Below are 13,939 nucleotides of genomic sequence, written 5' to 3' on the forward strand. Positions count from 1 at the left end.
CAAGGTCAAATTTTATTTCGGAACACAGAACTATGCATGTGGTCCAAATTTGAAGCCTGTACCTTCAAAAATGTGAAAGTAGGTCACTAGGTCAATGTAAAGGTCAAAGTTTGTTTCGGTACATAAAACCATGCATGTGGTCCAAATTTGAAGGCTGTAGCTTGAGAAATGTGAAAGTAGGTCACTGGGTCAAAGTCAAGGTCAAATTTTATTTCGGAACACAAAATTATGCATGTGGTCTAAATTTGAAGCCTGTACCTTCAAAAATGTGAAAGTAGGTCACTAGGTCAAAGTCAAGGTCAAAATTTATTTCAGTGCACGAAACTATGCATGTGGTCCAAATTTGAAGGTTGTAGGTACAGAAATGTGAAAGTAGGTCACTAGGTCAAAATCAAGGTTCATCTTGCCACTCAAAACCATACATGTAGTCCAAATTTGAATGTTGTAGGTTATTGACAAGTTTTTAAAAGCTTTTCCCTATATAAGTCTATATGAACCATGTGACCCCCAGGGCGGGGCCATATTTGACCCTAGGGGGATAATTTTAACAAACTTGGTAGGGAACTACTAGACGATGCTACGTTACAAATATCAAAGGTTTTGGACAAGAAGGTTTTCAAAGTTTTTCCCTATATAAGTCTATGTAAACCATGTGACCCCCGGGGCGATGCCATATTTGACCCTAGGGGGATAATTTGAACAATCTTAGTAGAAGACCACTAGATGATTTCACATACAAAATATCAAAGCCCTAGGCCCTGTGGTTTTGGACAAGAGGTTTTTCAAAGTTTTTCCCTATACAAGTCTATATAAACCCTGTGACCCCCGGGGCGGGGCCATATTAGACCCCAGGGAAATAATTTGAATCATCTTGGTAGAGGACCACTAGATGATGCTTCATACCGAATATCAAAGCCCTAGGCTCTGTGGTTTTGGGCAAGAAGATTTTCAAAGTTTTTCCCTATATAAATCTATGTAAATTATAGAAATAAACAAAGGGCCATAACTTACTTGAAAATTGTTGAACCAGTCTGATTTTCAGAGGGACACAACTAGGGTACCAATACATCATTCTGACAAAGTTTGGTCAAAATCCCCCTGGTAGTTTCTGAGAAGATGCGATAACGAGAAATTGTTAACGGAAGGACGGACGGACGGAATGACGGAAGGACGACGGACCACGGACGCAGAGTGATTTGAATAGCCCACCATCTGATGATGGTGGGCTAATAATGTTTTCGTTTTTACATGGGAAATACATTCTTTTTTGGCCATGAAATTGGCATTATCGAAGCCATTTTCAAAGTTCAAAAAAAGACAACATTGTTGTATAACGGACGGGGATTTCCGGGTTATAAGATGACAGTCATGCTGTTCATGACGTATAGCGAACTACATCAGTTGCGTGCAGTTTTTTATTATATTTTACGTAAAGCCTGATTCTGGTAGTAGGTGCAGATGGGAATATCTGGCTCTCGGATAACTGTTTACGTGGTTACTCGACAGAGCCTTGTTACCGCCTAAACAGTTACCCTTGAGCCGGATATGCCGATCTGCACCTACAACCAGTGTAAGAATCTTATATTCTGTCACCCTCGGAGACCTTTAGAATGATGTACTTTTTATGTCTGGATCCTGCACAGTAAAGCCGCAATTCTGGAAGAAATACTCAGAAACACAATGAGGGTCTTTCTTTTAGCCGGTTCGGTTAGCTCAGGTAGAGCACGATTCTTGATGTTAGGTTGGAATCATAAGCGGGACGTATCTATTCTTTAAGGTCATCGGGTCCAAGTTTATTCATCTCCCATCCGTGGTTCTTCTCAGGAAGTTGTTAGTTACTTGAGAAGAAATAGGCTCATGATGGTAATCCTGGAGCACTTGTTAGGGAAACTGACCATAGCACTTCACGGGCGCTAAACCGATCATGTAACATATTCAAGTATGAAAGTAAATTTTATCACAGTTTATTGAATGTTACAGTTTTAAAGAATATAAATACATTATATGTCTTATTCATTTACATATGATTCATATTCTATTTAGGAATAGTAAGAATACTTCACATATCAAAACGAAATTTGGAAAACTGGTATGTTTTAAGCATTGCTTATACAAATAACGAACAAAACATGTGCAAGTATACAAGTGCATAGAAAAATTATGCTTATTAACGATATAAAAACGGCCTATAAAACTAATACTTAAACGGTTGCCATGAATTCAAATGGAGTTCAAAAAAGAAAATCTCCTCCAATTCCATTTATAATTCTAAACAAATCCCCTAGCGTCCATCATTAAATGTCCTACATTAAAATAAGTTTTACAGTATCATAAAAATTTAAATATATTCATATAGAATTTACTCCGCGGCAGCGCCTTTTTGTTCTGTCTCTGCATTTAGTTCCTGTTGCTGTGCATCTGCCTCTACTGATTCTTTCTGTTGTTGATCGGCTATCTGTTGGTTATCACTTGGCTCACTATTTTCAGCTGTCTCTGCATTAGGTTCTGTAGTCTGCTGAGAGGAATCTGGACCAGTCTCCGTTCCTGTAACAGACGCTGGTTCGGTCTCTGCCTCCTGTTTCTCTGTTTCTGCTTGGGCCGCATCGGTTTCAGTCGGGGCCTCTTCAGTTTCTTGAGAGCCCTCGGTGTCTGCCTTTGTTGTTTCTGATTGTTGCTCTACATTTGATGATTCTTCAGCCGTCTGATCTGCAGTTTCTGACGGTTGTTCTGCTTCTGCTGGCTGTTCAGTAGATACGGATTGTTGCTCTCCTTGTGCTGTTTCTTCTACTGACTGTTCACCACTCTCTGGTTTCGATGCTGATTCTTCTGTTGGCTCTTCTGTCTTTTCTGGTTGCTGTGTTGATTCTTCTGCTGGCTGTTCAGCAATTTCAGGGTGTTGCGCTGATTTGTTTGCAGTTAATGGCCTGTATGTAGATTCTTCTGCTGGCTTTTCTATACTTTCTGTCACTTGTGCCGGTTCTTCTGTGGGCTGTTCTACAGTTTCTGGCTGAGATGATTCTTCTGCGGGTTGCTCTGCAGTTTCTGGTTGTGCTGATTCTTCTGTGGGCGGCTCTGCAGTTTCTGATTGTGCTGATTCTTCTGCGGGTTGTTCTTCAGTTTCTTGTTGTGCTGATTCCTCTGCGTGTTGTTCTACAGCTTCTTCTTTTTCTGCAGAGTCTTCTGTCTGCTGTTCAGCGATTTCCGGTTGTGCTAATTCTTCTGTCGGCTGTTCAGAAACATCAGGTTGTGCGTCTTCTGCATGTGGTTCTGTAGTTGCCTGTTGTTCTGATTCTTCTGCTGGTTGTTCTGCAGCTTCTTCTGGTTGCTTTCCTGATTCGTCTGGCTGTTCCGCTGCATCTGGTTGAGGTGCTGATTCTTCTGCTGGTTGTTCTGCAGCTTCTGGTTGTTGTGCTGGTTGTTCTGCAGCTTCTGGTTGCTGTGCTGGTTCTTCTGCTGGTTGCTCTGCAGCTTCTGGTTGCTGTGCTGGTTCCTCTGCTTGCTGTTCTGCAGCTTCTGGTTGCTGCACTGGTTCTTCTGCTGGCTGCTCTGCAGCTTCTGACTGCTGTGCTGATGCTTCTGCTGGCTGTTCAGCAGCTTCTGGTTGCTGTGCTGGTTCTTCTGCTGGCTTTTCAGCAGCTTCTGGTTGCTGTGCTGGTTCTTCTGCTGGCTGTTCAGCAACTTCTGCTGGCTGTTCCGCAGCTTCATGTTGCTGTGCTTGTTCTTCTGTCGGCTGTTCCGCAGCTTCTGGCTGCTGTGCTAGTTCTTCTGCTGGCTGTTCTGCAGCTTCCGGCTGCTGTGCTGGTTCTTCAGCTGGTTGTTCTGTAGTTTCTGCTTGTTGTACTGATTCTTCTGTTTGGTCTGTGGTTTCTAATGGTTGTGCTTGTTCTTCCGTTGGCTGCTCTGTGCTCTCTGGTTGTGTTGCTTCTACTGCTGGCCGTTCTTCCGTTTCTGGTGGTTGCTCTGATTCGTCAGCTGGCTGTTCTGTTTCTTCTGGTTCTTTAACTGATTGTTCTACAGGCTGTACTATGACTTCCGGTACTTGTTCCGCATGCCGAGATTCTTCAGATTCTGCACTTTCTTGATTCTCTTGTTCCTGTTGTGGTGATTCGTCTGGTGCAGCAGACTCTACTTGTTTGCTTTCTTCGGCAGACTCAGTTGTTGCATGTAACTGTGTCGATGGAATTTCAGATACGCACTGTTCTTCTGATATGTTTTGAGCAGTTTGGGTGTCACTTTCATCAACAATTTGTGTTTGATCAGCAGTTTCTTTCTCGGCAGCTTCAACAGTTTCTTGTGTCAACTGTTGGTCATCTGCTGCAGTTTCGGCAGTTGGTTCCTCTTTCTGTTCAGTCTCACTGACTTGTGCTTCCGTTACCTTTTCTGTGTGCGTTTCCGTTTCGTCATTAGCAGTTTGTATAACTTCTGATAAGACAACTTTAGGCTCATTTTCACTCGTTGCCGAGTCAAGGGCAATTTCTACCGCCTCTACAGCAATGGGTGTGTCTGATCTATTAGCATCTCCTTCTACCTTTGGCTGTTCAGCTTCTTGCTGTTCCATGACTTGAGTATGTGTTTGTAGATCAGGAACTGCACTATCTGACTGACCCTGGCGTTGAGGCTCTTCGTCCTTCTCTTTGACTGATAAACTCGGAGCGCTAAGTGTGGGCTCGTCTGTTGTCTTTCCAGCTGGTTCAGCTATGTCAGTGGCGCTCTTTGATTCCTCGGGAGGTGGAGCTGAAAATAGAAGAAAGGTAACAGTTGGTTAAACACTTAAAATGTGAAAATCTCTAGTTTTCAGCAGATACTGCACCATAAATCTTTTATGTTTCATGAAATAAAATCTTTTTTTTTCCCAAATATTTGCAGGTCGTGAAACATCGCGATTTCTAGGTGAATCATTTTGAGTGTCTGAAATTATCTTAAACAAACAAATACATACTTTTAAAATCAATTTATTTACATTTTGTCAAAATATTTTAAACATTTGATTATTTTTCACAACAAGACAGAATTTTCAGATTTATGTAAGTGTAAATAAAATAGACATTTTCTGACTAAATATTTTTAGAAAAACGTTTTTTTTACGAATTTTGCGGATAGAGTCAGTTAGGTTAGAAGTAGAAGTTTATTTTTATTACGTTGCGCAAATAAAAAAAAACTAGTTTCTAAAACTTGATAACTGTCCTAACATATTGTTGCTGTAACCTAATCGTAGTTAAACGGAATAGTAAAACAGGAACCTTTGTTGAAACCAAACTAATTAGACATCGTTTACAAGCAATCCTCTTAACCCTTACCCTGTTAAATTTCTATAATGAACTTTTCCATCTCCCAATTTGGATCATACCATTAACTATAAAAAGGGGGGCTTACCAAAAAAGAAGATACTGGCTGAATAGCGAACAGTGCAGATCATGATCAGACTGCATTGATGTGCAGGCTGATCATGATCTACATTGGTCGCAAAGGCAGAATCAATCGTGTCCAGCATGGTATACCGTTAGGGGATAAAGGACGGTAAAACATTTTTTTATTATATAGTTCCGACAGGAATTTCACCCGGTGTAACGAGCCATGCAGTTTTGTTGAATTAACCTCAAATATGGTTAAAAACTATAAAACGTGTAAAAATGCCGTACAAATGCGTGCAGTTTAGATACACAAAATTTAACATTTCATATATTTTCTAGAACAGTAGAAATGGATAAATAATTAAATTTTCATCATTAAATGATGGAACTGTTTCAATGGGGTTATGAATGAAAACAGAATGTGTAATGCCTAACATTTCTTTGTGCAGAATTACAAGATGAGTGGTAATTACATTCGCTATAACACTCGAGCATAATTATATACTAGTCGTACGTCGCACGCTATTTTGCACAAATGCGTAACGTCATTTTGACGTCAGTTTGACGTACAAATTACTAAATGAGAAAAAAATAGCAAAAATGCGTTGTGATAAATCTGCATATTCTTTAATGGTATCGTAATTTACAGTTATTGCTTTGAACACATTGTTATTGTTATTTATCTTTTTTTGTTATTTATGTTTTTATCATTAATTATTACCGCCCGTTTCTTCAAATTAAATATATATGCATTTTAAACTACAATTAATTTTATCATGTTGTACCGTGTTGATCGCAAACATAAATATCAACTTCCGGACGTTAACAAACCTAGCATCAACAGTGATCAGGATGATTATAACCGACAAAGAGGCAGTGCTGTCGCACGAAAATATTTGGAAAAAAATATATATATTCATTAAACCGTAAAGCAGTTGATATTAGAATTTTTTTTATAAATTTAAGAATATAACAGGTCCTGTGGATTTAAAACTTTTTTCATGCTAAATTCAGTTTTGTACTCTGACTTTTGTTTAAAACAACATCAAAAATTTAATTTTTAACACGACCAACAAATAACCCTACAAATAGAAGAAAATCAGACAACGGTTATTTTGCGATAATCCTGTGCGTGCAGTGGCGTCATCCGATCCAGGTGTGTAGCACAGTGTAACACTGTTAATACTAGCATGTCTTGTTAGAATCGAAATAACAAATTCGCAAGTGTGATTTGTCATAGGATAACCCGATTTTTTCTTTCTTATGCGAAACAATATATCACTCAGTATGAGCTGTGCCATGAGAAAACCAGCATAGTGCGTTTGCAACCAGCATGGATCCAGACCAGCCTGCACCTCCGCTTAGTCTGGTCGAGATCCATACTCTTCGCTTTCAAAGCCTATTGGAATTAGAGAAACTGTTAGCGAACAGAATGGATCCTGATGCGCAGGCTGGTCTGGATTCATGCTGGTTGCACCGCACTATGTTTGTTTTTCTCGTGGCGCGGCTCATATATTCTTATGCATAAGAAATCAAAAGACGTGTTAGCCTACGTTAAACAACGATTGGGAAGCTATTATTTCATAAAGAAATTATTTAGGCCCTATAACTAGTTCTCAGCCAGCTTAAGTACCGTTTAAATAACACCTTTTTTATTCACATCACGTGCGACACTACAAATGAAAAATGTTTCGTGCTCAAAATGCAATAAAATGTTAAAAAAAAGTTTAATAATCTCAGTGCTTTGGACAAACTTACATAGATCTATAGACATTGTGTGCACTATCATAATAAATTAATAAATAACGGCGTTATCGATTAAATTTTGTTTATTGTCTTTATTAAGGTAGCAAGGTACACTTAGATGCGAAAAGTTTGGGCACGGACGGTCTTACATGTAGCGCGTCGCAATACTGCACTTCCCCTCTGAGCAAAATTTGGGTGGCTATTTTATAAATTGCGTGCATGTTTTGTGCTTATAATTAATGGCAAGATCGGGATTCTCATACAAGAATAAAAAAGTTATCAAAGCGAAAGGTTTACATCATCCATGAAAAATAGCGTGCCAAAATCATCAATTTTGCACCTTTTGAACAGTCTACAATGATCCCGCTGCAAGAACACTGTCCAATTTTATTGCATTTCTTAATTTAATAGTCCTTACTGAACGTCAGGACATAAACGGAATGGGGACCCATCCAGCTCGTTTTTTCGGAAAATAACGAAAATGTTCCTGAGTATCAATCAACAAGCACAGAACCCTTCCGTGAATTGAATTTTTCCGCGAAATGGTGTCTCATTGATCATACAAAGCTACCAGCAGTTAGTTTTCCAACTGACATCAGAATTTTACATGTATCGGCTGTATAAATTTTCTAAAGAATTAATAATCATTATCTCTCACCTTAATTTACAGACATCCAAAATCACGATGTTCTCTTTATAACAAATATTGACGGGGGCCAAAATTCGAAAGTGTAACCTGCTACCTTAAAGACCGTGTACTATAAGCAGGAAAAAAACATAGTTCGGTATCTAAGTTTGATGATTTCTTTATATCTATTCAAAATACATGTAAAGCATCAAAATGTCAGATGAGCTTTTTATATTTTATATTTGTGCGGAAAACCTTGAAACTTTACATCCGATGCTAGTCACAGTTCTGCATCTAGCGTTCACGTTTCTGTTCAAGTGGCCGTTTTTTTTTCTTTTGGCGGTACCACTCTCGCCTCTCCGCAATGCTCAGACAAGGGTGGGGTGGGGGATGAGGGGAGGGGGTATCACACTTCATTTGTGTAAATATCAATAAGATAGAGTAATCATTGACAAAATTCATAACATTTGTATATCAACTACGTATAGATACTGACCGACATAATCTCTAGTAAGACAGACAGATAAACGGACATACTGAAGAAACAAATCTTTCAGGCTGACTAAATGAGTGATCGAGTAAATAATTACCAACTGGTCATGAATTCGTGCATACTCATCGGCTATTCGACTGCCAAAAGACACGCGGATGGATTGAATGGTCGACTGAATTTTGCGTTTCATTATTTGTTATGTATATTCATTCATACCTATTATTATTACTGCAGTAAATAATACACAATTTGCACATTTATTCGGGAAAAATAGAGCGAAAAAAACGAAACACTAAAAATTGTACGGCTATAGTTAAAATTCGGACACTAAGCTGAACTTTTTCGAATTTTATATTAGCAAACGAAATATACAACAATGGAATGATATATAAAGATAAGTATGTCAAAACATACATTAATCTAGGTTATATGCTTATGAAAGAAATTTAATATACAATTTAGTTGCTTCAGGTCCTTTTTGATACAGGTTCTAGTTTTTCACTCCGTTATAGACCTGTTTCCAAAAAGACATTTATGAATATGCTTTAAGAAAACGAAAAAGAAAAAATGGTGTTGATAAGTTTGCAGTGGAATACAAGTCAACTGAAGATAAGAACCCTCATATTGCCGCATTTCAGAAAGCGATCCGCAGAATAAACACCGTACTTTCGTTTTTGGGGTAATAAAAAATTAAAAAGAAAAAAAACAATAATGAAAGGTATCCTTTTTTCCGGGATTACGCGCAAATGCGCTAAAATGAAAAAAAAAACTCCATTTATTAGAGATCTTTACGACTACGCTACACTGCGGAAGCATATTTTTGACCGAATTACTGCTGTATAACATCAAAAAACCAGCAAAATGACCTACGCGAGGGAGCAGTTATTGTGTGACTATGTGAGTGAGGGACTGCGGACGAAGCAGATTTCTTTTCATTTGAAATTTATCAATTAAGACTCCATGACTGTGCCTAATGATTTTTATTCTTTTTGTGTGCTCATTAGAACATAAAAGTATATTTTCCCCTCTTTGATTTATCATATTAGAAAAGTATCCAAGAGTGACTGTTCTACTTTTGAAAGCTGTATAATTATGATACATATATGCATATTCGTATATGATATGATAAAATCATGTAAAATCGACTCCGAGCAAACATGCAAAATGAAATTGTCCTAACTTAAATGTAGATAAAAAGTATTACTTTTATTTATTTAAACTTCGTAGGCTAACTGATCGCCTTAATTTTATCACGGTATTACAATTCCTCGAATGTAATCCATTCATATAGACCTGTAAATTACCACTTACAACACTGTTTTTATGAAAAACTAAACGGGAAACGGAACATTTGATTCAGTTCATAGTTCATAGATGGTAGGTCTGTAGGAATATGTAATATAAATTCGTTGAGAAAGTAATTTAAGAATACTTCCATTTTCGTGGCACATCAAATAAAATGACGCTTGCCATGCAATTTTCTCTTTCTTTATAGATCCAGTACAATTTTCTTACAGAACATTATTTTTTTTTTTGGACTGGACCTTAGATTTAAATGTAAAAGTGATTTGTTCAAATTATCATAGATGAGACGTTCATACTTTAAGTTTACTTCTAGGCACAATGTTCAGAATAAATTATTTCGAAGATACTGAAAATATAGGAGAAAGATAATAAAGATCTATAATATGCGTCACAAATTTGTAAAATGAACCAAATACTTTAAAGTTATTTAATGGAAATCGAGCTAATAAAATTATCAAAAACGTTGCGTTTTTATGTACAGCAAAGTGAAATTATACGACGTAACGTTATGCAATCTAATATTTGCAGCTTTACTGTAAACGATGTAATTTTTTCACATAATGATGGTTCATGAAAGTTTTATACTAACAAGATAAGTCAGATATCTTTAGAAAGTTCATACAATGCACTTTTAGCCATCTATAAAGATCAATGCCAACTTCCAATAATAACTCGCATAAAATGGGGAAACTCACTTTTGAAATGGACTTTTTGACGTAACATTTTCAGTATGTGAGTTTTTAAAATATACCGTAGTCGTTTAATACTTGTTATTGATTATTGATTTAAACATGTACATAATTATTAATGTATGCATTTTATGATAGTATAAGTTTTGGTATTTTTTCCGATAAATTATTACGGTATAATTGAATAAATACGCACCAGGATGACGAGCGTAACGCTTGTAGGAAAAGCCGTCAAGGTTTTGTTAAAGCGAATAAATACGGAAATGACGTGAAATAAAGGCATTGAATGATGCGCGGCAAAATTCATTGTCGTCTGCTGGTTATTTTGTCCAGATATCTTTAAAATTGACAGATTTATCGTCGAAAAACCGACTGACGTACTAACATCTTGTTACGCGTAACGTTACATTTTTCGTCATTTTTGTTGATGATAATTCGATTTTTTTATTTATTTTACGATTTTAATTCTCTAAAAATTTAAACGGGAAAAATTGTAATTTAAATCTTTGAATCACTGTAGTAAAAACATACACTGACGTCAGTTACTCATAATTTAAATAGCTGCATACACATCAACATGTATCTCGAAATCGCCTATGTGTAAAATAGCGTGCGACGTACGTAGTACTTTACTCCAATAGATAAACTCTTGGAAAGACAAACTCCATGGAACCCGACAAGAAATATTTCATGTTGAAAGCTAGGCAGTTGGCAAGAAATGCGTTATGTCTTTCTATTGTAGGGTGTCGCTATTTCTTAACAATGTAATCAAGTTTGTGATTATAATATCATTAAGCAATATAGATGCCATTTAGAAGTTCGATTAAAACTGAAATTGTGATTGATAATGTTGTTACGCGTCTTGCATGCACTGGCGGATAACCTCTCCCAGTTATTAGAACTTAAGAGACTAGATTGAACAAAAATGATAAGACGTTGTGATTATGTTCTATGGTCAGTATAAAACTTCAAGTAAATCTAAGAAGAAATGATTTCAACAAAAGACATGTTTGTAAAAACAAGTATGCAAACACCCATTCTATGATGGCCTGACCCATTTTCAGTCCCGAAATCACCTTGACCTTTGACCTACTGACCCCAATTCAAAAGGTGTCATCTGCTGCCCGCATGCAATCATCTTATGAAGTCTGAGAACTGAAGACCAGACCTTTCTTATGGAGCGGAAATCGTTTAAAGTCTCAAGGTCACTGTGGTCTTGACCTTTGACCAACTGACCTTCAATGTAGAGGTCATCTACTGACCAGAGGCAGTCATCCTATGAAACTTGAAAGACGTGGGCCTGTTGGTTCTTTATTTACTGGGCGGTAACCATTTTCAGTCTCGATGTCACTCTGACCTTTACATTTGACCTACTGAGACCCAAAACAATAAGGGTCATCGACAATCGTCCCATGAAGTTTCATCATTTTAGGCCAAATCTGTCCTTAGCTAATAAGCTAAAAATGTTTTCAGTATCGAGATCACTGTAACCGTCACATTTGGCTTACTGACCCCGAAAACTATATAATTATAGGGATCATCTAATGACCACAAGCAATTACCCTGTGAAGATTGCCGACTGTAAGCCAAGGCATTTGTAAAACACGTGTGTACTCATGATGGCTTGTCGGAGGTAAGTGGGTATGTAATTTTGTATGGTGTTACCTTGACCTTTGTCCAAATAAAATTAAAAAAAAAAACCCATCAGAGGCCATTTACTGACTACAGGAAACCACCCTTAGAAAGTTGACAGCCAACGTATCCTTTGATCATAGAGCTGAAACCATCTTCAGTGTTAAGGTCACTGTGGCATTGACCTTTGACCTACTGACCCCAAAAACAGTATAGGTCACTATTGACCACAGGCATTCATCTATGAAGTTTTACAACTGTACGCCAAAGCGTTCTTTAGTTACTCAGTTGAAACATTTTTTCAGTCTCGGTGTCGCTGTGACCTTCAACTTTAATTACTGATCTCCAAAACAATGGGGGACATCTACTGACCGCAGACAATCGTTGACATTCTCTAGTTATTGATCGGAAACCAAATGGTCTACCGACAGACAGACAGATAGATGTACACGGAACAAAACAACGCATAACACTATGCCCCCTCTTCTTGTAAGGGAGATGTTTTAATTATAAAACGTAGCAAGTAGCATAATGAATAAAACAGTGTGATGGCAGAAAGGAAGCATTGTCTAACTCGTTTATCATTTCAAGGAAAATATTATTGTCCTAGTAGTTAAAATGTCACACACAAAAAAAAACACATATAATTTTGACATCTATTTTTCTCCATACTTTATGACCAGATCATTGTGCGTAATTACCGATTTTCCGGTGTGCAACATCTAAAGATGTCTTTGCAAAAGGTGTATATAGACAGGTTTTCAGCTGCCAATATCTGGGAGAATGTTTTATCGATGTGTAACTATATTTTAAAAAAAGGATTTCTTCATTTTTCAAGTTTTATACGTAATATGTAATTCTATCGCATATTTAATGTACTTCTCATGTTTTCTGCTTCCAAAGATACCCGTTTCCTGGAGATTCTACTGCTGTGCGTTTTTGGTGAAGTTATGAATTAGCACAATGTTTCTGAATTATGTTACTTCTTACTTATTTCAAATAAGAAATAACCAAAAGAATAAATAATTTCCAGAACAATGTATTGAAAATCTATAGAAATTAAACCGAAAATTTACGTCAACTCATCGAACATAATTCCACATTATTGTGATGTCACTGAAGGTGAAATAACTGTTTTATTTCACAGCTCATAACTGGAAATCTAACATGCAATAGTGATCGCAACAAATAAAAGTTGTATATATCCCTCAAAAGAACACTATAAAATAATTAGTTTTATCAATAATAGCAATGGTAGATGTAATTTAACGTAACCGTGATTTGAATATGACGTTAAGCTAGAGACAGAAGTAAGTTTAATACCTTTTCTAAACCACTGTCCCATTCTAACAAATCCAAGATTATATAAAGCGGAAATCAAACTAAAAAAAACGTCCACATGATCGCGAACATGTACTTTCTTTGTGACGTTCCAAAAGTATATTTGCTTAAACATTTCAAGGTTGTCGGCAAACTGTGAACGGTGAAAACTTATCTAAATTTGGCAAGTCGCCCAGCTCTTGACATCTTTTTCAATAAAATTCTAAAATTAAGCAGACAAAAACTCACAATTGTTAAGGTTCGGCAAAATCTTTTTAAAATTTAGATTTACAAAGTCTATATAGATTTTAAGAAACAATATTAACATATAACCGGTTACCCTATACGCCTGCGGGCGTATAATCAATTCGTATTGTTTAGATATATCAAAACTTGGTTCTGTCAAATATTATTTCGATTTTAATATGTCTTTTATGTAAACAAGTAGATGCAACTGGGAAGCACTATTTCATGGTGCATGTATAGCGCCAAATACAGTTGGTCGACGTCACGTCAACACGTAACGTTAAACATGTTAAAATGCCCGTGTTAAAATACGGGAAGTAACACGTCCCGTGGAATAAATTTATAGTGCGCAGACTTTTTTTAGCCTAATAACCTATACAGTGTGTGAATAAATGAAAGTATAACACCATCTCGATTCTGAACGTCTTTTATATTAAGGATAACATGGTGTAATAGCCATATTTCATATCTTGTAACTGGATGGTAATATCTGAATGAAATTTGGTCACGTTAAAGACATTCAAAATCA

The 13,939-nt window shown here is 36.9% G+C and overlaps 2 protein-coding genes across 3 annotated transcripts in view; one reads left to right on the forward strand and one right to left on the reverse strand.

Annotated features, from left to right (window-relative positions):
• LOC123559999 (uncharacterized) overlaps nucleotides 1-13,939 on the forward strand; it is a 70,740-nt gene that overhangs the window by 23,520 nt on the left and 33,281 nt on the right. The window lies entirely within an intron of this gene.
• Nucleotides 1,949-13,298, reverse strand: LOC128545873 (fibrous sheath CABYR-binding protein-like). Its single transcript, XM_045352215.2, has 2 exons — nucleotides 13,168-13,298; nucleotides 1,949-4,734 (listed from the first exon to the last, which is right to left on the reverse strand). Exons 1-2 carry the CDS (start codon nucleotides 13,187-13,189, stop codon nucleotides 2,360-2,362), a joined length of 2,397 nt encoding a protein of 798 aa, XP_045208150.2. The 5' UTR covers nucleotides 13,190-13,298; the 3' UTR covers nucleotides 1,949-2,359.

The sequence above is a fragment of the Mercenaria mercenaria genome, chromosome 10, assembly GCF_021730395.1.
Source record: "Mercenaria mercenaria strain notata chromosome 10, MADL_Memer_1, whole genome shotgun sequence".
NCBI lineage: Eukaryota > Metazoa > Mollusca > Bivalvia > Venerida > Veneridae > Mercenaria > Mercenaria mercenaria.